This window comes from Aedes aegypti, chromosome 3, assembly GCF_002204515.2.
Source record: "Aedes aegypti strain LVP_AGWG chromosome 3, AaegL5.0 Primary Assembly, whole genome shotgun sequence".
Classification (NCBI taxonomy): domain Eukaryota; kingdom Metazoa; phylum Arthropoda; class Insecta; order Diptera; family Culicidae; genus Aedes; species Aedes aegypti.
In genome coordinates, this window is record NC_035109.1 from 284,603,379 (window position 1) to 284,629,424 (window position 26,046).

Below are 26,046 nucleotides of genomic sequence, written 5' to 3' on the forward strand. Positions count from 1 at the left end.
TTTGAAATAAAATAAAATTGTTGATCTCTCTGGGTTCAAAAACCAGCTCACTCATTGCACAATCAATCACCCATAACAGTGATCTATACTATCTATTTGTAAGTACTACAGCTTTATCAGCTCACTCTACATACGAAGAAGGAATTTAAGGAATTTTCTCAAATCTTCTAGTAGGTTTGTTCTGAGACTTACTTTTTATTTTGTCATGATTTTTTTTATTTGATTTTCATCGATTCACGATCGTTTTTTTTTTTCTTTTCCATTTTGTCTTCATTGATTAATAATATATTCTTACTCTTGTGCAACGAGAAATACAGAAGAAAACTTCTTAAAATATCTATTCTTGTTTTCAATTCAACAGAGACGGGATTAAAATTCATTGTGAGTTCTTCTTGTTCATGTCCTGGATTTGTTCTCCATGGGTTTCTTCCATTTTCTTGTATTCCACAGTAATTGATTTCAGGTTTGCTTGTCAAGTGTGTGTTACTCTACCGCACGGTGAAATCTCCTGTAAGAACGTCCAGCTCGCGCTTTGGTGGCACTGCTTTTCCGGCGGCAAACGTGGTTGCGAATAATCTATTCAGGGCTGCTCAGAATGAAGAACAAGAGATCATGCACATATTTGTATGCGCCTAGTGAACCAATAAGCATTAGTTTAACCAAATCGAGTACACAGTGCTGTTACATGGACAATAATTATTTAACTGTCATATATTTGCCATGCGTATTCAATTATATGTTGCATTATAATGCCGATACGGTTTTGCGGATCAGTTCTGGTAAGATATAGTATTGTGATCTGTGAGCATATCTGCGCTACTTAAAACAAAAACAAGGAATATACGAGTTCAACCTTGGTTTTAGGGGTTGTCTCGCTTTCATCTAGATTCGGAAAAAGATTCCGGGTAATGGAGAACAAATTACGAAATTCGATTTAGGAGGTGGAACAACGATTTTTTTTGTTTAAAAACACGCTAACGTCATACAATTTAGCGTTGGTGCATATTTGCTTTTTTTGTTTTGTATTCTTGGCTTAGTGACCTTTATCACATTCTACCTATGTTTAATTGTTTCAAAATCATTTCGTTATTGATTAGCTTGCTTTCTGTTTGTTGTTGCCATTTCTAGTGTTTGTCTAAGCTTGATCGCTCGAGAGAGAAACATATGATCTCCGTAAGCAGTCAATTTCACACGTAGATTTAGTAGAATTTGCCGTTTTCCACTGATTCATGCAATTTTTCTGTAGTTCACTATTATGTTTCATTTTTTTAATTTCGTTAGTTGTATTCCATTTTTTTCCTAGAATTTGCGTTTTGATTTCCGCTTCCCTGCACAATGTCAATGTTTCAAACGATATTTTCACTTAGCACAAAGTTTTCTTCCTTCTATTTTTCTGCGCCCAGTCGCAAGTCGTCTTTTCTCGTCGAATTAGTTAAAATCAACCTAATATGCGCCTTTTTTATTCTGTTTGTGTATCATTGTTTTGTGTTTTAATTGTTCCACATATTTTCTTGTTGTCACATATTTCAGTGAACTCTAGTAGAAATTGTAAATGGTTGACGAAAATATCACTACCACAATGAGATGAGAGCTAATGGAGCGCATTTTGGTTATTTTTTTTCTTAGTTTTGTTTGTTGTTGGGCGGGTGGGCAAAAACAGTTCCGTAGCAACAATGACGACGATCATGATTCAAAGTTCGTTTGGAACTAAAACATCTGTCCTTTACTGTACACACTTCTCCTGAGAGGAACCTTTTGCCCACCCCCGAACCCCACGCTTCACAGTAAATTGTCTTATAAAACTAGCATCTACTACAAAAATAATAATTAGGTTTTTGTTTTGTTTGTTTTGTATATATTTTGTATATATAAGAGTAAAAGTCTACTACACTTCACCGTTTATCATTGTATTTCTTTGCTTTAATGTAGTTTTCTGATCTGAATAGCTTTCTCATTGTATCCATACACTATTGTTTTCTTTTTTTTAATTCCGAAATTTTTATGTTCTCATAGAGAGTGTTACTTTGCAAAATAGTTCGCAGTTTGATTGGACAGACAAATTTAGGTTAACGTTGTCGTATGTTCAGAATTTGCTTCGCACGATATGAACTTTTGCTACTGACATAAATGGTTTTGTGAAGAAGGACCTCGATGGTTTATTTACAGCGTTTTTCTTGGGAGAGAGTACTGACTGAATAGAAGGAATGATTTTCCTACAAAGAGATGTAAATAATGTGGTGTTCGTGTGTGCCGAGTAAGTCGACGGGATTAATCAGTAGAAAAATAATACAAAAATCATGGATCAACTTTATTTTTCCAATAATATAAATTTATAACACTTTTACAGACAACAATATTAAACTGAAATTCCATAAGTGGCTTAAAATGATCAATTGGGTTTTTGAGTGGTGTTGAGATTATTTCATTTTCAGATTCGTCGTTCAAAATTGACTCCAAAATCAAGTCATTAAAAAAAGTATTTTAAAATTTTCGAGAAAAATTTAATTTTAGGCAACGAAGCATTGTCAAACTGTAAACTGTCATTTAGACAACCCAGAGTTCATCCTCGAGAAATTCATTTTTTGACATTTTTATTGATTTCTCACGATTTGGAAGTGGAAAAAATCTGAAAATATACTGTTGTGCTCAGAAAACCCTAAGTAAAAGTAAACTCACTTTAAGTACCATTATTGTCAAATATTGTATCCTGTTTTAAAAATTTAAAACGTTTTCTCTTGCTTCATCTATTGAAGAAATGGAACATTAGAAACATCTTCGATAACGCTTATAGTGAACAGTGTTGATAGACTCACACTCAAAATCTCAATCAATACGCTCTCCCGTGAGAGAAAACTCATTAGAGATCTGCTTGGCAAATCTCACGCTTGAGATTTTGATGCAAAATCAACTCAATCAACTCAAACCGTAAAAGATGATTCAGTCGCAAAACCCGGCAAAAACTCGTGAAACCCGAATGTTGTTGTTAACGTTAGAAAGGATTATTATAATTTTACCAGTCTAACAAGAAATTATTGCCGTGTGTGAGTAAACTGTGGAAATACGAGACAATGAGTCAAAAAGGTGAGCCAACTCATCCATGATTTTTTGACTGCTGAGTTGCATGATTGACAACTCACGCATGAAAAATCTCAAGCATGAGTTGTGAGAAATTGAGTTTTTCACAACACTGATAGTGAATCAACACATCAAACTTCTGCCAAGAATTTTATCAGCAAGTTTTCCTACTAAGGCTGTGAACCGTTTCACCAGTTCGTTAAATTTTGACATTTCGATAGTTATTTACCCCTCAAATGGTTAAATTGAACTTCGCGGTCGACCCATTTAAGCGTTGACAGTCGAGTAGTTATTTCAGAACAAAAATGACAGATGGTTAGTTATCTCAAATTCACGGGAGCAGAAAATAAAATGAAGTAAAGAAAGCTATCAATGGGCTGAAGAACAACTAGGCTGCTGGGAAGGACGAGATCCCGGCCGAACTTCTCAAACACGGAAGTGAGCAGCTGCACGAACTCCTTCAACGTATCATTTTGAGGATATGGGAGGAAGAACAAATGCCTACTAGTTGGTTGGAATGTCTCATTTCCCCTTTGTGCAAGAAAGGGAATCGACTGGAGTGCGCCAATTACCGAGGGATAACACTCCTTAATTCGGCGTACAAAATCATGTCTGGAATTCTGTTCAACAGATTGAGACCGTATGAGGAGTCCTTTGTCGGCGAATACCAAGCTGGTTTTCGAGAGGGCCGATCAACGACGGATCAAATGTTTACCCTGCGTCAAATCCTAGATAAATTCCGGGAGTACAACTTGCAGACTCATCATCTGTTTGTAGATTTCAAAGCAGCGTACGATTCATTGAAAAGAAACGAGTTGTGGCAAATTATGTCCGAACATGCCTTTCCGGCGAAGCTGATTAGACTGATTCGTGCAACGCTTGATGGATCGAAATCTAGTGTGCGGGTGGTGGACGAGATTTCGTCATCGTTGGTAACGCTCTTTCTCACTTGCTGTTTAACATAGCGCTCGAAGGTGCTATCAGGAGATCCGGTGTGCAGAGAAGCGGTACCATTATCACACGTTCTCATATGCTCCTTGGCTTTGCGGACGGTATTGACATCATCGGGATTGACCGTCGGGCAGTGGAAGAGGCGTTCGTGTCTTTCAAGAGGGAGACAGCGAGGATCGGGCTCACGATCAACACAACAAAAACGAAGTACATGAAGTACACGAGTTGTACCAAGTGTATAAAGAGGTGAATATTGTCAAGCGCATAAAACACGGCAGGCTGCGTTGGGCTGGTCATGTTGCCCGTATGCCGGAAGAACGACAAGCAAAGATAATATTCAACAGAGAACCCGGACGAGGCCGCCGACTTCGTGGTAGGCCACGCACACGATAGCTTTTTGCGGTTGAGGAGGACTTAAGGGCACTTAACGTTCAGGGCGACTGGAATCGATTGGCCCAGGACCGAGCCCAGTGGAGAAGACTCATCCATTCGGTGCAGATTTATCGTAGCGAATTGTAGCCCATCAAGTATCAAGTACTGTCAAGTTTAACCATGCTCCAGAGCAGGGTTATTATAACCGGAGGGAAAATAACTATAGAGCTGTCAAATTTTAACTAAAAGTTAAACGAATCGGTGAAACGGTTCACACCCTAAGATTCTTCTAAAAATTCTCCCAATATTATGGCCTAGTATTATTCCTAACAAATTGTTTTAGGAAGTATTATGGTGTAATCATACTTTATCTCAAAATCCAAAAATTTCTCCAGAATTTCTTCGAGAAGTTCCTCAAGAATTCAATTCAGACTGACACTCGTATTATCTCTCTGTTTTTTTTTTCTCAGGTATACAGCCAATGACTTCTTAGGCATAACTATAAGGGATTGTGCACTAATTATGTCACGCTAAATTACGACTTTTTCGACCCTCCCTTTTTGCATGACCCTTCAGAAAATTTTGTAACGCTTGGCTCGACCCCCATGATCCTGAGTATAAATCACTCAACCGTAAGCTCTACCATAGACACGTTAGACAAAAGCAATCTAATCTGAAACGAAATCCTCGACAATTTTGGTCATTTGTTAATGACAAGCGCAAACAAAGTGGGCTTCCGTGCAGCATGTTCCTAGGAACGCAAGCGGCAAACACTCAACAGGAAAGCTGTGACCTCTTCGCTGAACATTTCGCAGACGCTTTTCAACTAGTTCCGTCTGATGATGAACTGATTCAAGTGGCTCTTAGGAACGTCCCCACTAATGTAATTTCTTTGAACTCTACCTATTTTACCGAAGAAGATGTCCTCAATGCGATTAAACAATTAAAACCATCTACATCTGCTCGACCGGATGGTATCCCACCGATCGTCCTGAAACAATGTGCAAGTTCTCTATGTCAGCCCTTACTAATGATATGCAAAAAATCTGTTGAGCTTGGCAGATTTCCCGAGAGTTGGAAACTTTCCGTAATGTTTCCCGCTTTCAAGAAAGGTGATAAGCGGAACGTGCAAAACTATAGAGGGGTAACTTCATTATGCGCTGGTTCAAAGTTATTAGAAACATTGGTGGGCTGAGTATTATTCGCTGGAGTGAGAAATTACATCACAACCAATCAGCACGGTTTCTTCCCAGGAAGATCGATCAACACAAATTTGGTTGAACTTACATCGTTTGCAATACATGAAATGGACAACTTGACACCATCTATACCGATTTAAAATCTGCATTCGATTCTACTAGCAAAAATTGAGCGTCTTGGTGCAACAGAAAGATTCGTCTCATGGTTGCGCTCATATATATAACCGTGTTCTCTACGTGAGGCTACCAGGCTACATCGGGAGTACCACAAGGGAGCAACCTGGGGCCGCTCCTATTCTCGATTTTTTCAACGACTTCTGCTTAGTGCTGCCAGATGGAACCCGGCTACTTTACGCGGATGACCTCAAAATATTTTTGCGAATCAGGTCTATACAGGACTGTAAAGAGCTGCAACGGTTAATAAATGTATTCCAAGGCTGGTGCTCGAGGAATTTATTGTTAGTAAGCATCTCGAAATGTTCCGTCATATCTTTCTCAAGAAGAAAGTTTGAAGTTACACAATGTTTGGAGAACCATTGGAACGAACATCTGTGGTGAAAGACTTGGGAGTGCTGCTCGACGCAAAGCTCTCGTTCACGGATCATTACTCGTCGATCATATCAAAAGCAAACAGAAACCTAGGATTGATTTTTAGGATTTCAGCCGAATTTCGAGACCCTTACTGCTTACGTGCTCTTTATGTAGCGCTGGTACGATCAGTCCTAGAGTCAGCATCTATTGTTTGGTGTCCCTATACTGACAACTGGGGTAGACGGATTGAAGCTGTACAGAGACGGTTTATCAGATACGCTCTTAGATTTCTACCCTGGAATAATACAGAAAACCACCAACCCTCTCCAACAGACGAAGTATATCGAAAGCTGCCTTCGGCGGGAAACTGCTTTTGAACGCCATCGACTCCCCCACTCTATTGTGGGCTTCATAGCCGTGCGGTTAGTGTCACCAGGCATTTAGCCGCATCGTGCTAGGGAGTGTGGGTTCGATTCCCGCCTCAGGCTGGTAAACTTTTCGTGAGAAATGTTTTCCGACTGTGCCACTGGGCTTTGCATGCTAGTCCGTTGTCTAGTGTAGTGCTTCCTTCAAAGGGCATAAATGCCCACTGGAAGCATTAACGTGTCAGTGTCTTTAAATCAGTTTCAATGTTCCTCCTCGGTTACTTAGGAATCGTGACTTTTTACGACTTGATTATCACTGAACATAATATTTTTAAAATTCTAGAGAGAACTTAAAAAAAATCTCTATCAATGATGTTTATTGCAGTCAGTTCAAAACATCAGATTTTAAAATATCAGAGAAATCCTTCCTTTTCATAAATTTTGATTTCAAGAATCTTCATGTTCAGAGGTCCGCGGAATGTTTGTAGAATTTGGAAGTGGCCGTAGTCCCAAAAAGGTTGAGAACCACTGTTCCAGATTGAACTATGGCAGGCGTCCACATCGAGTGTTCTTCACAACAAAAAGTCATTGGCGCACTTTAACCATCACGATGTAGTGGTCCGAATCGATGTTTGCTCCGCGATAGGTTCGATTGCTATTCAGTCTGTTGTAGGGATCTGCAGGTGTGCCGATAAAGGAGACTGTGCTGGTACTGTGTATTGCCATGTTCTTGGAGGCGGCGAAATCAATCAGTCTAAGGCCGTTTTCGTTCGTAAGCTGGTGAGCGCAGAACTTCCATATACTGGTCTGATAACCTCATCTTGGCCAACCTGACCGTTGAGGTCTCCGATAACGATTTTGACGTCATGGCTTAGGACAGCTGTCACATTTCCGTTCCAGCTGCGCGCAGATAGCGTCCTTATCGTCATCGTCACTTGCTAGGCTGTGCACGTTGATTATGCTGATAATGAAGAAACGGCATTTGATCATAAACTTGCACATTCTGTTGTCGATTGGGCACCACCCAATCATGCGTCTCTGCATTTCTCCTATCACTATAAAAGCTGTGCCCAGCTCGTGTCTGTTGCCGCTGCTCTGGTACATTGTATAACCATCCCTATACGTATGTAGCGTTGACCCTTTCCAGCAAACTTCCTGCATCGTAAAAAATCTTGAGTTCGAATCGTGGGATTCCCGTAGATTTTTCATAATTTCATTAATAATTTGTTCAATGTTCACTTGTTTGTATATAGTTAATTATCATTACAACCTACGAAGTTTAAAACCTAATATATTGAAAAGTTTCCACTTATTACAGTTTGGAAAACCAACATTGGAACACATACTAAGTACATCTCTTGAACACTGTAGGAAACGGGAATACATTATTGAAAAGAAACTAAAACGTTGCATTGCGAAATTTTAACATGTCAAATGTTTCATGCATCTTAAACAGGAACACAATCAATCATGTGATAAAAACCGCTGTATACTTTGCATTAAATCAAGCTGCGAAACATAATAGGATTCCGCCGACATCATCCTGACACCTTCTTGCATGATCTGATCACTCTTCTCTGTTTGCGTTGCCGGTTGTGTATGTGGTGTGCTGGTGTGTATAACTGTTATGTTCTGTTGGTGACTGATTTACATTTTACTACTATTGTTAGGGCTATTGTTTTACACTGTGTGTTATTGTTTCTGGCTGCTTGTTTCTGTTTTGATTATTATATATTGCGACACAAATATGCTGGGTGGATGTTGATTGATAATTGCACAAAGCAAAAGATAAATCTGTTTTCCGTGTTATTGTTTATAAGGATGGGTCCTTTTGTTTATTTTCGTTCGTTTGGTGTAGGTGACATCTTGAGAGAAAGTTGGTGGAACGTAGTTTTCCTGCACTCAACTCTACTGATATTGGTTGTGGTAATATAATATAAACTATTGGTACATTGAGACAACGATCTATTTTTCAGATATCTATCCTGTTCAGACAAAGAATTAACACATGGTAAATAGTATATCCGTGTTTGTGTAGAATTTAAAGACAGGTTTTGAAAGTGTTGTACAGAAAAATGAAAAATATTTAAAATACCAAATAATGAAGGATTAATTAGTACGTAAATTGAAACAAATACGAAGGAAGGAGACGTTCTGGAGAAACAATACATTTTGAAATAAAATGAGATACTAAAGCGAATTGAACTAACTAGATCTATAAAAAAATTAACTTAAAATTGTCATTCGAATTTGTGTTTATCCCGTACAAAGGGAAAGGAATTGGTTTGTGTTTGTTCTACATTTATATATAGTCTGCTAGTTCAAATCATATCTACTACTGTTGTTAGATAGTTCAGATCAATCTTTCGGGTGGATTTATTTCTCCGACTGCTTACTTCTAGTTGCCTTTGTGTTTGTGTTAGTCACATTAGCGCTATTATTGTGATTATTTTGTGATCTAGCTTTATTTTGTACTCTTCGTAGTTTCTTATGATTAACACTATCACTACTATTGGGACCGCTGCTGCAACCAGCAGTGGCACTCAGATTGGAGGAAACGGATGATGAAGCCACTGAAGCTTGTGGGGAAAGCATGTTAGCCTGGGAAGAATGAGGTGGAGAGGAACAGTTAGGGGGTACCAATAGGGATAACACAGCCGACGTTGATGGCGCCGAGGCCACCGATGTGAATGAAGAAGAATGGGGTGGGGACATTGATGACGGTCCAGCCGTCACTGACGATGAATATGATGCCACAATAGAAGCCAAAGGTGCCGAAGCAAATAGTGGGTTTAACGGAGATGATGATCCGGAAGCCGGTTCACTTCCACTGGTGGAAGACGAACCAGCCGAGGGGGCATCGTCGCTGGCACTTTCGACGCATTCATATTTTCGTTTTTGGCTCCTGGGTGAACCAATAACTGCTGCTGCCACCGCCGGAGGTAGCGGAGACATCGGTTGAGCGTCCAGATCTAGCATGGCGTTGTCGATGTCAGCCTGGTGATCTACTGGTTCCTCTCCAATTACGGGGAGGCCTACTTCCTCCGGCCGAACGCCTTGGTTGACCAGAGCTTGCAGGTCTTCTGGCGGCATGGCAACTATGGCTTGACCACAGGCATTGCAGTTGGGCGTTGCTGGACTCTTGGATCGCCAGTATTGCAGTTCGGTTTTGCACTTGTTCAGTTCCTAGAAAAAAGGAATGGTTTGTATTAAAAATATCATTTTAGTTAAAGTAGTAAAGATAAGGTCATGGATGGTTCTGTGAAGTTGCTTATTTCTAATGAGTGTGGAAAGTCTGAACGTATGCACTAAATAGATAATATTACTTATAAATTTCAATTAGTGCTCATCGATGAATAAATGTTCTTTTACACAGAATGACATGAGCACTTCTTTTGTTTCTCTGAATTTTTTTTCAAAGTATGATAAGTAGGGTGATTGATTGTTCATACTTTGATTCAAAAGCCTAGACTTATATGCAATGGAATTTCAAACACATAATTCTAATAAATATCACGAGAATTTCACTTGAAAGGAGTCTATGATTGTGTGCACAATGAGATTTATCAAAGCGTAATAAAATAAATCGAGTGTCGTAAATTATACTATCTATCTTATCCACATGTTTTCTCGACTCCATTGATGTACATTGAAATGGATTCAATATTACAAATCATATGTGAATAGACTCCCCGAATAATACAAAAATGCAAAACAACACCTACCTGTAACAGGGTGGAAAACTTCCTCGATATCTCCTCGTTCTTTTTGTCGTTCTCGTCGAGCCGATTTGCATAGTCGAGTGTTTGCTTCTGCTGTTCCGCCAGCAGTTTCTGCTGCTCGGCAATTTGTTTCGCCTGCTCGGTTGCCTTCCGCTTGCAGGTACGCAGCTCACTCCGTAACACCGATAATTGATTATTGTATCTGCAGCATTTCCGGCAATGTCGGTAGCGAGCATACATTTGTGTGTGTAGATGTGGAAAATTTGGAGAGAAAAACAAAATCAAGATAAACGATCTCATTAGGAGGTTCATTACCGCGAGACGGAAAATGATGCTACAGTGAACCTACAGTTATGGATCAATTAGGGGTTATTTTTTTAGAACAAAATGTGCCTTTGAAGTGAACCGGCCGCCAGGTTGAAAGCCTCTTTAATAAATACAAATAAATAAATAAATAAATAAGTAACAAAATGTGATTGAAAATCATTATTTCGCTGGCAGTGCAGAATATAATTGTTCGCGAGAATACACATCTAAGTTCACGGTTATTTACGAAAAAGTGTCGATTTCAATAGAAATTTCAAACATTGTCCATTCCACAAATATGGATCAGTGGGAGGGAAGGATCCTTATTATGGATCAAATCGACTTATATTACGGATCAAAACACTATAACAGCAATTTATCTGCATGGTGAATTAACGGAGTATTTGTGCAAGCATACGTTTCAATGTTTCTTTCGAAATCACCTTATCTTTGATTCCTAACTGTGGTATGGTGTCCAACACCCCACAGTAATGAATCAATGCTTCTAGTAATATGGTTGCAATTTCGTTTCCCAGGGTCACAAAAAATGTTTAGAAGTCCATTATAACTGAATGCAGAGCTGTATAGATTAATAAATCACGTATGTAAAATAATTTTCGTATAATTGCAAATCTATGTGATGATAAATTCTGAATTTAATCCAATATTGATCCATATCTGTGAGATATCCATAACTGTGGGGCGACTGTACACGAGGAATGCCGGCGTACCTCTTCATTCCCTGTTTGATTTTGCGTATACCCTTCCGGAGCACCATGTTGCTCTGGGGCGGCGAGGACGAGCTCGAGTGTGATGTGTCCCGCGATAGGATGGAGGACGATGCCTCCAGGGTCGTAAACGGTTTTGTACTAGATGCTGAAAAGATGAGAGGAATAAATTTAGTATTGCGATGATTTATACATAAAGCATATGTAATGAAGGAAGGAAGCATGAATCGTGGAGACGCATGGTCTTTCACAGATTGACGTCACGTACACATACATTCCCGTGCATAAGTTTGGGTTCACTCCCTCAAAAACATGCAAAAGTGTTCCGTCCATATCTCTGTGATTACACGTCCAATTGAAACTCTTTAAGCCGCATTTGAAAGGCAAAGAGTTATTCTTACTTCGCATGTATTTTTGCAAAAATATTGTTTGAACTTTGTATACTAAATTTTTACATAAAATTGTGACATTTTCCAAAAAACACACTAAAAAAATACCTAATTTCCTCAGCATTGGACCGACCAAAAATTTAAAACAAGGTGTCAATAAAATCTTAATCTTATATTCTTTGAAGAGCACTGATGAAATTTTTGCGGAAAAATCTGAAAAGTATTCAAAATCAATGAAACAGTCGTCAGTCAAGTCATCGTGCAAAAGTTTTGGTACACCCCTCAGTATGGTGTATCGTGCAAAAGTTTGGGTTCACCTGAACTTACTTAAATCTGTGAAATCTCAAACCAATCATGTACGCGCCATTATTTGCACTCAAATAAGCTTCAAACTTTTAAAATCGGTTGAAAAATGGCAGAGATATTGACAAAAATGATGCGCGTGCGGCTCAGGTGAACCCAAACTTTTGCATCATACTGAGGGGTGATCCCAAACTTTTGCACGATTACTTGACTGACTGTTTCATTGGTTTTGAATACTTTCCAGATTTTTCCGTCAAAATATCGTGGGGTCTCTTCAAAGAATATAGGATTACGATTCTAATGACACATTGATTTAAAATTTTGGTCGACCCAATGCTGAGGAAATTAGATATAATTTTTCAGTGTGTTTTTTGAAAAAATGTCACAACTTTAAGTAAAAATTTAGTATACAAAATTCAAAAAATGTTTTTGTAAAAATACATACGTAGTAAGAATAACTCTTTGCCTTTCGAATGCGGCTTGAAGAGTTTCAATTGGACGTGTAATCACAGGGATATGAACAGAACATTTTTGTATGTTTTTGAGGGGGTGAACCCAAACTTTTGCACGGGAGCGTAAGTTCACAAACATCGACCACTTCGAAATACTCACTGTAATCCTTGCTAAAGCATGCTATATCAGGTAAGTTTGGTTCCAGGTGCTCCCTGAAGTACTCCATGGCCATTGTCGACAGGTCAAACAGCTCGTCGGTCACCTTGAAGGGTCGGGCCAGCGTCGGTGTACTCCGGATATAATTTAGCACCGAATACACTTCATCTAGGATCTGGAAGAGAAAAAATAGCGAATAATGAAATGAAACATCCGCCATACGATAGTGAGGAGGAAATATCCTCCCAATCGGGGAGCTTATATCTAGAGGGGGACTGAAGATATCCTAGGCATGGAGAGATAGAACTATACCAATGAGAAGACAAAGACCGTAACCGCTATGCCCTGGCGATTACAATATTAAATAAATGGAACACGGAACAATGGCTTTCGAAGCTATGCACGCAGCATCACAAAAAAGGGAAGGTGTTGGCATAGACAAGCTTTTGCGAAGCTTTTCTTCTCGACGAGTGGCGAGTGCAGTCGAAATCCTAGTGTTGATCAGGGCCGGACTCAAACTTTATGGATTAAATCAGTCATTTGTGGCTAGTTCTTATTTCTTCTTCCAAACAAATATTTTCTAATCTTCGTATCTTCGGAATTTCTACTTACGTTGAAAATTGAATCTTTCGAATTTCCGAAGATATTATGGAAGAAATCAAACAATTATAATTGAAGGACTCAAAACTAATCAAAAGTTCACTTACACCCCTTTGTGTTTGGGCCCCTCAATTTAGCTCATACACTAATAATATCCATCTCATCTTCTTCTTTCGGGCGTTACGTCTCAACTGTGACAGAGCCTGCTTCTTAGCTTAGTGTTCTTGTAAGCACTTCCACAATTATTCACTAAATTCTTTGCCAATTGGCCATTTGTGCATGTGTCTATCGTGTGGCAAGTACGAAAATACTCTATGCCCTGGGAAGTCGAGAAAATTTACTTCACGAAAAGATTCTCGAACGATGGGATATATCCAATCTCATAGACGTCATATGTTATCTTATAGTGTTCAGTTGTCTGTTAGCCTACGAATTAGGCAGCATCCATTAATAATGAAAATTTCAATTTTTTGACCGCCTCCCGTAAAAGTTGTTGTATGAACATTTTTGAAATTGTATGAGCCGTAATGCTTGAGCCTACAAATTCCCTCCTTTTCGAGCGTTACGTATTTTGTGGACGGAGCCTTACACCTTTTTTGTGCTTAAATAACCACATACAGGTAGAATTTTCAACACTGAATAAAACAAGTACAGTATATGCCAAAGCAGTAATACCCAAACATGCTGTTTTCATTCAAAATTGTCATTTTTTAATTGATTACATACACATTTTTGGTAAACCTCTTGAAATTGGGCTATGATACTTATAATGCAACTTTATGTTTATTTTGAACATTTACAAATTTGTAACAAATTTGTAATTTGTAATGAAAAAATCCTCAAATTTCTACTGCTGATGCTTCAGAAATTTGTTGCAGGATTTTGAAAATCTTTTCATCTGCATGTCATTTATTTATTATTTATTTCAATTTATTATTATTTCAAAACGTGCTCTCAAAGCTTAGATCGAAAATGTTAATGATGAATATGAAATTCTTTCAATAACACAGCGTAACAAAAATTACATTTTTGCGTGTCTTAAGGATCAAATTATGTGGCTGTAGTAGTTTTGGAGTTGGTTAAGCTGATGTCATTCTCAGAAATGTTCCAGCACGTCACAATTTTTAGCTACAGGTCGCCAAAGTTGTATAAAACACTGTTTTCATTGATATATACATGAAATTTAAAGTATGATTTATAACACATTTTTGTAATCCGATCCACGAAGCATGCAATATATGACTTTAACTTTCATTTCAGATGTAATTTGGTTGAAATTGCACGATTAAATTGAAATTGAATCGATTTTTCTAACATGTTTGCAATCTCCAAACAAAATTCTTCGTTTCTCTTATATGGCAAAGTACAATACTTTTCGAAACCATTAAAAAATAGCTTTTCAACATCGGAAGTATTATGAACTTTGTTGATAATAATTGCTATACTCATGAAGTTTGAATTCTGTGGCAAATTAAACGAATAAATTGCCATACAAGCTGGCAAAGTCAAATGTTTCATTTTCAACAGTAAATATCTCAAAAACTAGACGTGCTATGATATTTTTGAAAACGGCAATGGATTCAGCAACCCTTAATTTAATAAATAACGGTATTTTGGTGCTTGAGACAAAAACGTGTTCCACAGTGTAATATCTGGACAAAGTCTTGAAATAGGGTAACAAAAATATTTTTTTAATTTTTTTCTAAGAATTTCCCAGTTTAAAACGAAACGCAAACCTAACTCTTCAGTAATTAGGAAAGATTAAACTGTAGCACACTTTTGTCAACCGTTTGTTAATCGACAATTGTTTTATTTTGATACAAATCATTTAATTCAATTTGTTCTTTCTTAAAACCGTTTTTGACCCTCTTTTGGCGCCGACCGTAACAACCAACTCTTGAAATTGTGATAAAATATCTTCACTAAAACATTTCAAAATAATTCCTCCCTTATTTCAGTGCCGGGTAATAAATGTAATGTTAAATCATTTTACGCACATATTTCAACACTGAACTATCCAAGAAGTTTTTACTGTTACAATGAGTAACACATAGAAATTGTAGCCGTGAGAGATTTTTCAAATGCTCAAATTTTCAAAATTTCTGCAAAATATTACCCGATTCCCATTAATAACCGGTCAATTAAAATATGAGCTGTATCTTCAAACGAATATAAATGTAGTAGGGGGATATCACTTCCCAATAAGGTTCAACATACGACCGGTACCCTAGTTTTTGGAATGATTCTAAGAAAGATCATGAAAAAACCCTTGCAGGAATGCTCAAAGCGCTTCACGATGGAACCTCCAACACCCAGCACTCGTGAGGAATCCAGAAAAAATCCCTGGAAAACTAATGTTAGCATAAAAGTATTACAAAAGGAGTCTTGAGATAAATACTAAGAGCATACTTTAGAGAAACTCATGACGGAAACGCAAGAGCAATTATTGGAAAAACCTTTGAGTAGGTACTGGAGGAAACCTTGGAGTGATTCTGAAACAAAACTTTTTGGGATATCCATGAGAAAAATCCTAGAGGGAATATATAGAGCAATATATGCATTTATGTAGGTAGCCACCATTCTTGCTTGAGTCTTCCTTTGCTTGCAGTTTCACTAAAAGAAGCCGTATTTCAGTAAAGGAATCTATGAAAAAATGTTGGAATCTTCTGGAAACAATCCTGGAGGAACCCTTGGAGAAATTCTTAGTAAATTAAAAAACAAAAATTTATAATTTTCTTGAAAATAAAAACTGCGGAAATTTCCAGAGAAATATAACTGAAATATTTGTAATTTGTCTATTATTAAGATAATTCTTGAAAAAATCACTGTGGATTTTTTCCCATACAAAATGTTTTAAGAAATTCAGGACGAAACTGAAAAAATCAAGCTAGGATATCCGTAGAAATGCCTGCAGAAATCGATGGAAAACTCGGCACTAACACTAAGCTGATGGGCAGGCTCTATCCTACCTCGTTAATAAGCATGGGTATTAGGGTGTTCCGAAAAGTATAAATGTCAAAAAATTTACTTACTCAATCCTTAAATGATAGATCATAGGGTCAGAATCAAAATTATCATACATAAAAACTCAATCAAAATATGTCTAGATGTTTCACGTATTGTTTCTTTAATGGATTCTATAAATAAATATTAATAAAGTTTATATCAATAAAATTAGTATCCTATTCTTGGCACCATTTTTTAAACAAAAAAAAAATGATTTAAAGGATTTAAAAAATTTTCTGCATTTATTGCTTTGCACATCAATGTGCCAAAAATACTTTTCTGATACCCTTTTGATTCATAATATGGACAGCTTCAAATTCCGGATGCTCTACTTTGTATGAGAAACATTTAAAACGAAATGATTAATTTTTTTTCCGTTCAAAAGTTCTCACTTTCGAGGTGAGTTGTGTTTGACCCTTTGACCTTGACGCTTGCTCCTGCGGGGGCGAGTGATGAACACTTGTTCGGCGTACAATGCGATTATCGAATTATTTCGCGATTCCGATTAGGCGTGATTGTATCATGGATCGCATCACCAATCATTGGTGACTCCAAGATCTTTACCTTATCCCACTAACCCAATATCCTTTCCATGACAACTGTGGAGATGCAGATACTTGGTCTCTAGTAACAACGGTTGTCTAACTAATATTCCTTCCCTTCCCCGATGACCTTAAGGACGTGGCCGGCGCCATCATTGACTTTTAATATTGGAGCTCTCGATTTGTGCACATTGAAGAATGGTAAGCTAATCCCAAGCCCCATTCATTAATTCCCTGTGCAACTTCGATTTTTCTGGTCAATCACGGAGTACGGTCATCTATGCTCATGCTCATGCTCAAAAGTTCTCACTTTCGAGGCTCGTTTTAATAAGCTTTTCTCATAGATATCTATGCAAATTTATAATGCTCAACTGATCTAGACGTCTGTTTAGTAGTTTCATTTCAATTAATGATTTGACTTTTCTAAATATGATTTTCATTAGCTGTCGTTGCTAAGGGCAACCCAAAATTACTGTGGAAAAATGTTCTATTTCTCGCTGCATTTCCCGCATTTAGAGCCTCCAATGACACTAACGATTTAGAAAATTCATGCACCTAACATAGGCCACTTGATGAGATTCACGTTTGTGAACTACTGTACTGGGAAAGCCACGTGATTTTCGCGAAATTCAAGCCTACTATTATTACCATTCCCAGCACTGCATTCAACAGTTGAGAGGTGTCCTGGCCACGTCCTTGCGAATGCTGAGGAATGGGAAGGAATGGTTAATTGAACACCTACTTAAGAAAGATGCAAAGAACTCTACGACCTCTCAAAGGTGTTGATTTTTAATGGGATGGGAAAGGCTATAGGATACGTTTGGCAGACGTTCTGGCATCTATGAATAATATTTTGGCATTGGAACACTGGAACAACATCACCTAATCCTGCATTTGAAACCTCTCTGCAATTTAATTTTCAATCGACCGTTCAAATAAAATTGTCTACACTCGGTGTGATGTGAACGATCTTAATGGCTTGGGCCGTCGTAGCAAAACAATGGACAGCGAAACGTGTGAATGAAAAAATTGAATGCGAAGAAAAAAAACACTTGCTTGAGCTTCCGAATTGCACTGCCCAGCAAAACGCGTAAACCAAACACTCACTGCGGTGGAAAAAAAAACAAAATGAATGCTTTGGCTTCTGAATCGCAATCGGGTGGCATAGCACCAACGTAATCATGTAAAAATTTAGAGCACCACAAGCCATCTTTAAATTCTTCGCAAACAAAGAATAACACTTTAATCATAGCACCATCAGCTAGTTCTATTGCAGTTATTGTTGCACCGCCACCAAACTGGATCGCGCCAGTGAGACTCACGACGCGCCTCAACTTGCCGCATTTTGAAATCATTTTATTAGTGTGGCGCTGCATTCTTACGATTTTTATGAACACAGCGCACTATTCACATATTAGTTGCGACGGGCCCGAGAAAACAATAATTTTAAATAAGTGTTGGTCTTGATTTCAACCGGGTGCATAATATTTAGCGTTGTACAAAGTTGACGTTACTCATGCTAATATCGGTGGAATCGCGATCAACCAGAGCACGACAAACTTAGTAGGTGGCATAGAACCATCAGCCGAATCTATTTTTCACCGCCCGAATTGCAAAACAAAAAAAAAATCGCGGTACCGAAGTAAACGTGACAGAAAATTCAAACCACAGCCGCTTGCGTGCACGGCTTGCTGCGATTTCGATTGAAAATTTTCTTCTTTGTTGTACAAAAAATATTTTTTTCATTGACTGCAGTCTCTATACACGACAAAATCGTAGAACATGATTAAGAAAATCATTCGTTTCATAGGGTAAATATCATTGCTCACCTAGTTTTTGTAGCTTATCTTACTCAGTTTTTTTTTCTCAGCTTTCTGATGGTGAAAAACGATTTTTCTAACAAAATTCAACATGGCGGACAAACTCAAAATGACCGCCATTTTTTTTTCTAAGCTTCAGATGAAACATATATCCTTCCTCTATATGATGCCACTAAGTTCCTAGGGGAATATGAGACATATCACGCGAAGAAATATATCAGATTAATAAAAAATGGGCTTTTTCGCAAACTGTTTAGCCAGCTGGCGTACGAGGGGTCCACCAATTTGAGAAAACCGAAAGGACCACCCGTTAGTTTTAGCATATACTAGTGATCAGTGACATAACATTCGAATTCTTACGAGGCGTGCCGATGGCGGCCTGGTTTCAGCGAGAATCGCTCATAGACAAAAGATTTTATCGCCTGTCGACAGAGGAGATGATAGTTCCATAATGTGTAAGAGTTATCAGCGTCATTTTGCATCGGAAGCAGGTATGCAGGCTAAAACTACCCTTGGAAAAATAATAATGTATGAATCGAAGAATAATATATAAATCGTGCCTTCGACAGAGATGTTTCAAATTACTACTTGTACAACTTTGTCGAAGACACTACAGTCGCCTCTACACATCTCGATATCGATGGGACCATCGAAATAGGGAGAGATCGAGACAAAGAACATTAGTTTAATGAACACTAGATTGAAAATCTCTCCGTTACTAGGAAAATAATAAATAAACAAACTTAATTTCGAGTTTCCAAGTTTCGAGTTCTGAATCACTTAAATCTGGTCTAGTAACCTTTGATAATGTTCAAATCAACAGGAACACATCTAGATATGGAGATATCGAGATAAGGAGGATATTGAGATATGGGGAAACAAATCGTATGCAGAATGATGGGACCGAAGCAATCATCCCTATGTCGATGATATCGAGATCGAGATGTCGAGATGTGGAGAGTCGACTGTATATGTCTATCTGAATGTTATGAAAAAATATTTTATCTATCTCTCTGTTAGGTGAATTGATCACAAATCTTTTTACTTCAGAACATGTGCTTTAATATACCAATAAACTTCTCCGAACCAGGCTTGGAAACTGTGACCAGTATTTACCACAGTTCATCGATTCTGCCAGTCAACCAAAACACAAAGCAGCAGCAGCATCAATACTATCAGGCGTTGCGCTGCCAACAGTTCACACACTGCTTGAATGTTTTTGTCTCTCCACTATGATCGTTTTCGGGCAGCCATCTCGAGGTGGATGGTTGAAAAAAATGTTAAATAATTCAATCGCTAATATTTCGCTTGTGTTTTCAACTAATTGAAATCTATTGGCGCTAATAGCAAGAGCACAATCATTCCGTTGCGATACATATAAACAAGGTCAATTTCATGCTACCTCTATCGAACAAACATGCAAAATCCCGAAACCCGGAAAAATCGTGTCACCACTGTGCTCGAGTCATTTCGCATTCGGGTTTGAAAAAACGTTGGGAAGAAGAATATTACAGTTTTGAAGAGCCGTGACATTTTTATGTTTTGAACGGTCATGATTTGCTTTCGATTTTGATGGTCGTGTAGAAAAATGTGAATGTCGAGGTGGTAAATGTTTGCTACCGTACATTTCCCATCCCTGCTCCGAACAAACTATGCCGCTAATATCAACGGTTTGAGTGATGTTTAAAAAGAGACCAAATAAAACATAGTGCATCGGTCGAAGGCTTAGCAGAGTACCAAGTGCTCCAAGAAGCATGATCTAAAAAATGCTATCGCAGGGGAATTTGTACATAAATTACTAAAGGAATACTGGCAGGAATTTTTAAACGAATCTCTGGAAAAAATCCTATAATCACTAATGAAAGAATTGAAAAAAAATCCATGTCGATTTCTTAAAGTATTCTCGATGTCATTCTTGCAGAAAACCTACATGAATTCAAGAAGGAATACTAGTAGGTAATTCAGGATGATTTTTTAAAGAAAATATTGGATGAACCCGGAAGAAATTCAGGAAAGCATCTAAGGGAAAATTTCTGGAAGCACACTTATTTTTTTCGTATTATGTAAGACCGGCCCTGATAACGCAATGTTGGTGATAACTCGGCAAAAATACTGAGATGAATCCCAGCAGGTTATTTTCATTTCTCGACATCTGTGGATACCCGACTAGAGGCTTGTAACAAAAATATGCATATCATATTATGATATAATTTTGTTAGGCTCCGTTATCCATAGAACATAATAAAACAGAAATTTAACATAATGTGTTTTATTTCCCTATAAAATATTTTTTTGTTCATTTTTAACAACTTTATAACAAAATAAATAGATAGTAAATGCATTTCAATAATATACAATATTATTGTATATCGAACAGTATTATAATTTTGATACTTTGATACAAACATTATAACTTGGTTTGATATGTTTTTGAAACAATTAAAACACATTTTGTTATGTTTATGTTACTATTCATACACTTTTTGTTATAATTTTAGTTATTTTAACAACATCCTTTTTCGGAGATGAACCAGCCAAGGGCTGGAAATCTCCCTAATAAAGATAAATAATAATAATAACAACATCCTGCATCAAGTTTGTAACAACCTATGTTCGAAAAGAACATATAACATAATAACATATGCTGATATAATTTTTTTATGTACCCTTAGTCGGGTACACGGCGATCTAGTATACCGTTTTATCCTTCCACATCCTTCCCTCAACTCAAGCGACGATCGCTTCATGGGTACCGGTATACGTTTACTTGATGACTATTTTCGTCGAAAGCAAGAAGGGTGCTTGCGGTGAATCCAGTTGCTGTGGCGGACCACACATCCAGGCTGAGCTTAATAATAAATCAAGAAGGAAATAATGCAACCGGAATTATGTAGCACCACCACCAGCGGTGAACCGACAACGATATATTCGTTTCATTATCATCCTGATGATGACCACCCGGGTATAGGGCAATTGGAAATGAATTTCAAGTTTTATCATTAACAGAGATCATCAATACAATGTTTGAAAATCAAAATTTGTTATGTTTGTTTGAAACAAAAGTTAAAATAACAAATATAATAACATGACATAAAAGCTAAAAAAATATATCATTTTGCCATTGTAACAACAAAACAATACCAAAATATAGAAAAGCGCAAATTACAAAATTAGTTTTATTGAGCTATTAAAAATAAAAACATAGCTAAATGAGCTCTTCTCGCATGAATCAAGAAAAATGTAAGTTTATTTGTTATAATTCTTATTTTACTACTACCGTCGTTGGGGGTGAGAATGGGTCAAAAAGGGATATGTATGAGTTTTTTTTTGAATAACTATCGCAATTTAACTCTAATAAACTTCAAATTTGGTGTGTATGTACTTTGATGGTTCATTAACAACTGTACAAAAAATAAAAGAAAAATATTTATTTACAGCGGCACCACAAGTGAATGAAAAATGATCCAATCTCACCCCATAGAGGGGGTGACATTGGGTCACTGTAGTTGAAATAACTTCTTTTTGAGAATATGATTGCAAAACCATTCACAGCTGAAAAAGTGCTGAAAAGCTGAAAAGAACGATTATAGGGTCGGTGTTCCCTTAGTGGACAGTCCCCTATAGTCGCACTAGTGACTTTTCACGGCCGTTTTGCTATAAATCTTTTCAAAACATTTTTTGACATGAAGGTCAGGACCTATTTATCTAAGTACCATTGATTTACATCTTGATTTTGCTCAAAAAATGATCGAAAAAAATATTTTTGCTTAAAATTTGAGCTCCCTTGCGCCTATAGTAAACCTATTGTTCCTATAGTAGCACTACTGAAAGAAACTATTTTTTATTATACGAAATAATTGATGAATTAATAACCTTTTTTACATCAAACGAAAGCTTAAGATCCACAATTTGTAGGAAAAATATAAAAGTTTTGTAAAAATACGGTTTTGATAAGTATTTTGCCGACGCCGTGATGCTAGTGCTACTATAGGAACAGAAATTAGAAATAGTGCTACTATAGGCACATGTATTCCTATAGTGGCACACGCGATAATAAATACAAACATTTGAGTTTTCAAAACCTAGATAAAAAGCTATCAGATGATGTAAAAATAATGACGCTAGCATTATTTTTCGATTTTATACGAATTTTTGTTCTTAGCTATGCGGCTATTGGTACATCGACCCTACCAAAAAATTGAAGATCTATGAGAAAAAATATGTAAACCCAACATTTATCGTCAAGTTTCATAAATTTTCTTGTTTTTTTCCTTAAATTGTCTTCAAAGTCTCATCCACATTGCCATAAAGCCTGTTCAGTTTCCCCGAAGGCGTACTGAAACAGTGATTATTTTAAACCTTCGCAAATAGTTCCTCGATCAAGACATTTCAGGCAGATGTTGACATCATAATCCCAATATTTCAGCGAACCAACTCATTTGAACTTCCGTGAGATGTTTCTAAAATATGAAAAAACTGATAAATAATTTAATTCCAGAAAATAAATTCATTTGATAAAATTTTACGATGTTGCTGCGCACAAAACACAGTTGCTGGTTTGAGAAGTTGTCAAAACGCGTTGCATTGTTATTCAATGCAAGGACTACTCAAGTAGACTTGTTTGATGTTTTAGAGATGCTGTATTAAGAAAGAATAAACACATATTAATGAAAAAAGAAAACACTCGGCACCGTAAAATGTCAAAAAAGTGGACTTGCAATTTCATTTACTATCGTTCTTGCTTGACCCAATCTCACCCCCATTTTTGATGTCTTACCGAAAAAAACGATTTTTTTTTGTGGAAAAATCAAATAGATTCCGGAAAATACGTGGAAAGTGTAATGGAAAGACTTCAAACCTTCTTCTAATATAACGATAGAGGTTAAAGTACATGCGTTATACTTTGCACAGGAGAAATTTAATGTTGTAAAATTTAATCTAGTTTCAACATACATGCTTATTGATATAGTAAACAAAAACTACTATTTCTAAAAATGTATATTATGATGAATTATGTGTAATAATATGTTCCCTAACATATGAATTATAACTTCTAGTAATATCAGCGTTATTAGCTGAAATATTTCATAAATCATATTTTTCCGTTTTGACCCAATCTCACCCCCCAGACCCATTGTCACCCCCATCGACGGTATTTGTTGTCTTTATAAATATATGATATTTTTATATATGATAGAATATGATATAATTAAAGTGGGCTTCGTAACCGTGTGGTTAGTGTCACCAGATATTTAGCCACATCGTGCTATGGAGTGGGTTCGATTCCCGCCCCGGGCGGAAAACTTTTCGTGAGGAATGTTTTCCGACTGTGCCACTGGGCGTTGCATGCTAGTCCGTCGTCTAGTGTGATGCTTCCTTCAAAGGGCAAAATGCCCACTGGAAGCATTATAGTGTCGCTGTCTTAAAAATAATTGCTTTTATGACATACAAACTATGTTATTATTCAACTGTTATTCATTTTCGTATTTCAAACAAAGCTTAACATTCAAACTTCATTGATATAGTGTCCCAAAACAAAAAAGACTAACCGTTTTGAAGAAGCTAGTAAAGTTACAAACTATTGCTTGTATGTCAAAGACAGGTTGGTACCTAATTCAACTCTAGTTTCTAATTGATCTTGGATTGACTTATGGATACTTTATATTGACCGACGATTCGGTCCATTTGAAACCTTCTTCAAAGACTCCGGAAATTTATAATCTTGTTATAAATTGTTTTGATTTATTAATGTTATTTCAATATGTCTGAATTATTACCCATAGTTACAGTTTTCTTGTCCTGTGTTTTTTTGCTTTATTCACGTGAATTTCAGCACATTTGGCTAGTTCTTCACTCACTCTTGTCCAGTGTGATTCGGTGTAACTTGTAACGGACTGAAGCATCGGACATTTACTTTGTCAACACTGAAAAGTTGATGCCTTCTTTTCACATAAAGAATGAATAACATAATGGATTACAAAGCCGTACTGAAAAGTGCTACTTTTTAGCACTGCTTCATAACGGTGCAACGAAATTGCAAAAAAAAAACTTTCATCTATGGAGTAGCCAGTTTCACCCGGGAGAATCAGCTTTTAGGTTTCCCCAACGTTTTTTTTTTCGTAACGGTGTTTGATCAATAGAACGATACAAATCCTTTTGCAACGATATATTTTACAACGCATTACACCAGAAAGAAAAATATAAATACCCATCGAACCAAAGGGCAGATTTCCCAGTCAGCTTTGATTGAGTGAAAAATACTGCTGTGATTGCTTCTCCGCTACTGGTCCTGGGTGATCATCAAACCATTTCCCACGTTAAGCATGAGTTGAGCTTTGACTACCCGAGCGGAGCGAGGTCAAGAAAAATAAAAGAAAAGCCCATTCCAAATCCAGCGGAAAGCGTGAAAATCTGGACGGACAGAACTGATTTGGAGGGAGAAAATTTCCTCATTGTTATTTAAGCGTCATTCTTTTCCTCTTTCACAGCCTCCAACATCACGCCTTCAACATAGCTTGCTTCCGATCGAGATGTGAAATACTGCAAACAGATGAGATTAAATTTTTTGTTACGTGGTTCGCCTCGCTGTATTCTCTAACCTTCCTGTCGGTCGTTGATGCTGAAAGGGCGTATAATCTCATTGATTGTTTTCTCGTACTGATTCCGCAGCAAACGATTGGGCAAAAGCGAGCGGTGGAAGCTTTTCCGCTGATTGAATTGATTTTCTTCGTCTTATTGTTCGAATTGAGATACCCTTCAGGCCATGGGTGTAGTCAGGATTTTGTTCAGGGATGGGCAAACGACCTTAGAGACGGTATTCATCAGTTTCTCAGAAAATGACATTTTTATCACATTTCACATTCTTTGTGCAAATATACAGAACCTGGGATGGAGGCACAAATACTACACGCAAAATATGAAACAAACTTATTTTTAAATTGCAAGATAACTCCAACTTGCCAACAACTATCAGGGCGGACTTGATGAAAATCGCTAGTTTCCTTTCCGAACAAACATGAAAAAAAGAACCGTAGTTTTCTATGCATTCAATTTTCATTTTTGTTGGGGAATGTAAAAAGATGCGTATTTCTATACTTTATATTTCATCAAAATAAAAAGTGGTATCGTGCCAATTCTTTTGAATTGATTCCCATTCGGTTTTTGACGCCTCTGATGAAATTCAAAAATATGTTTTGATCAATTACACACTTTTATCATGTTAGTCGGATATGTATCGGATTCTCTCTCCCAGAACTGAAGGCCTTATCGTTCTATAACAGTGGGCAAAGTAGAGTGCAAGGTCTGACGTCGCAACGGAAAATCTTTCTCGTTTCTCTCTGTCTGTGTTTTCATTGAACACGTTCAGCTTGAATACAAAGGCAGACAACTAACAATTGAATGGCCGACCAAAAAAGGAACCATCAGATTATCAGTAGCACGCGCCTACCAGCAGGGTTAACACAACTTCTTGAGAATGTGCCTTCCCAATTGCTAACACAAGACACCTTGTTGGCTAGTAGTTCGTAGC

At 37.3% G+C, this 26,046-nt stretch overlaps 1 protein-coding gene across 2 annotated transcripts in view; it reads right to left on the bottom strand.

Moving 5' to 3' along the window:
• Positions 1-7,809: 7,809 nt before the first annotated feature.
• Positions 7,810-26,046, bottom strand: part of LOC5572358 — a 305,718-nt gene continuing 287,481 nt past the window's right edge. The window contains exons 6-9 of one of the 2 annotated variants that reach the window (XM_021849977.1): positions 12,554-12,725; positions 11,253-11,397; positions 10,219-10,417; positions 7,810-9,679 (exon numbers count right to left, since the gene is read on the bottom strand). In XM_021849977.1, coding sequence (XP_021705669.1) covers positions 8,870-9,679; positions 10,219-10,417; positions 11,253-11,397; positions 12,554-12,725 — 1,326 coding nt within the window. In that variant the 3' untranslated portion in view covers positions 7,810-8,869. The remainder of the gene's footprint in view (positions 9,680-10,218; positions 10,418-11,252; positions 11,398-12,553; positions 12,726-26,046) is intronic. The other variant, XM_021849978.1, reaches the window with a different exon arrangement.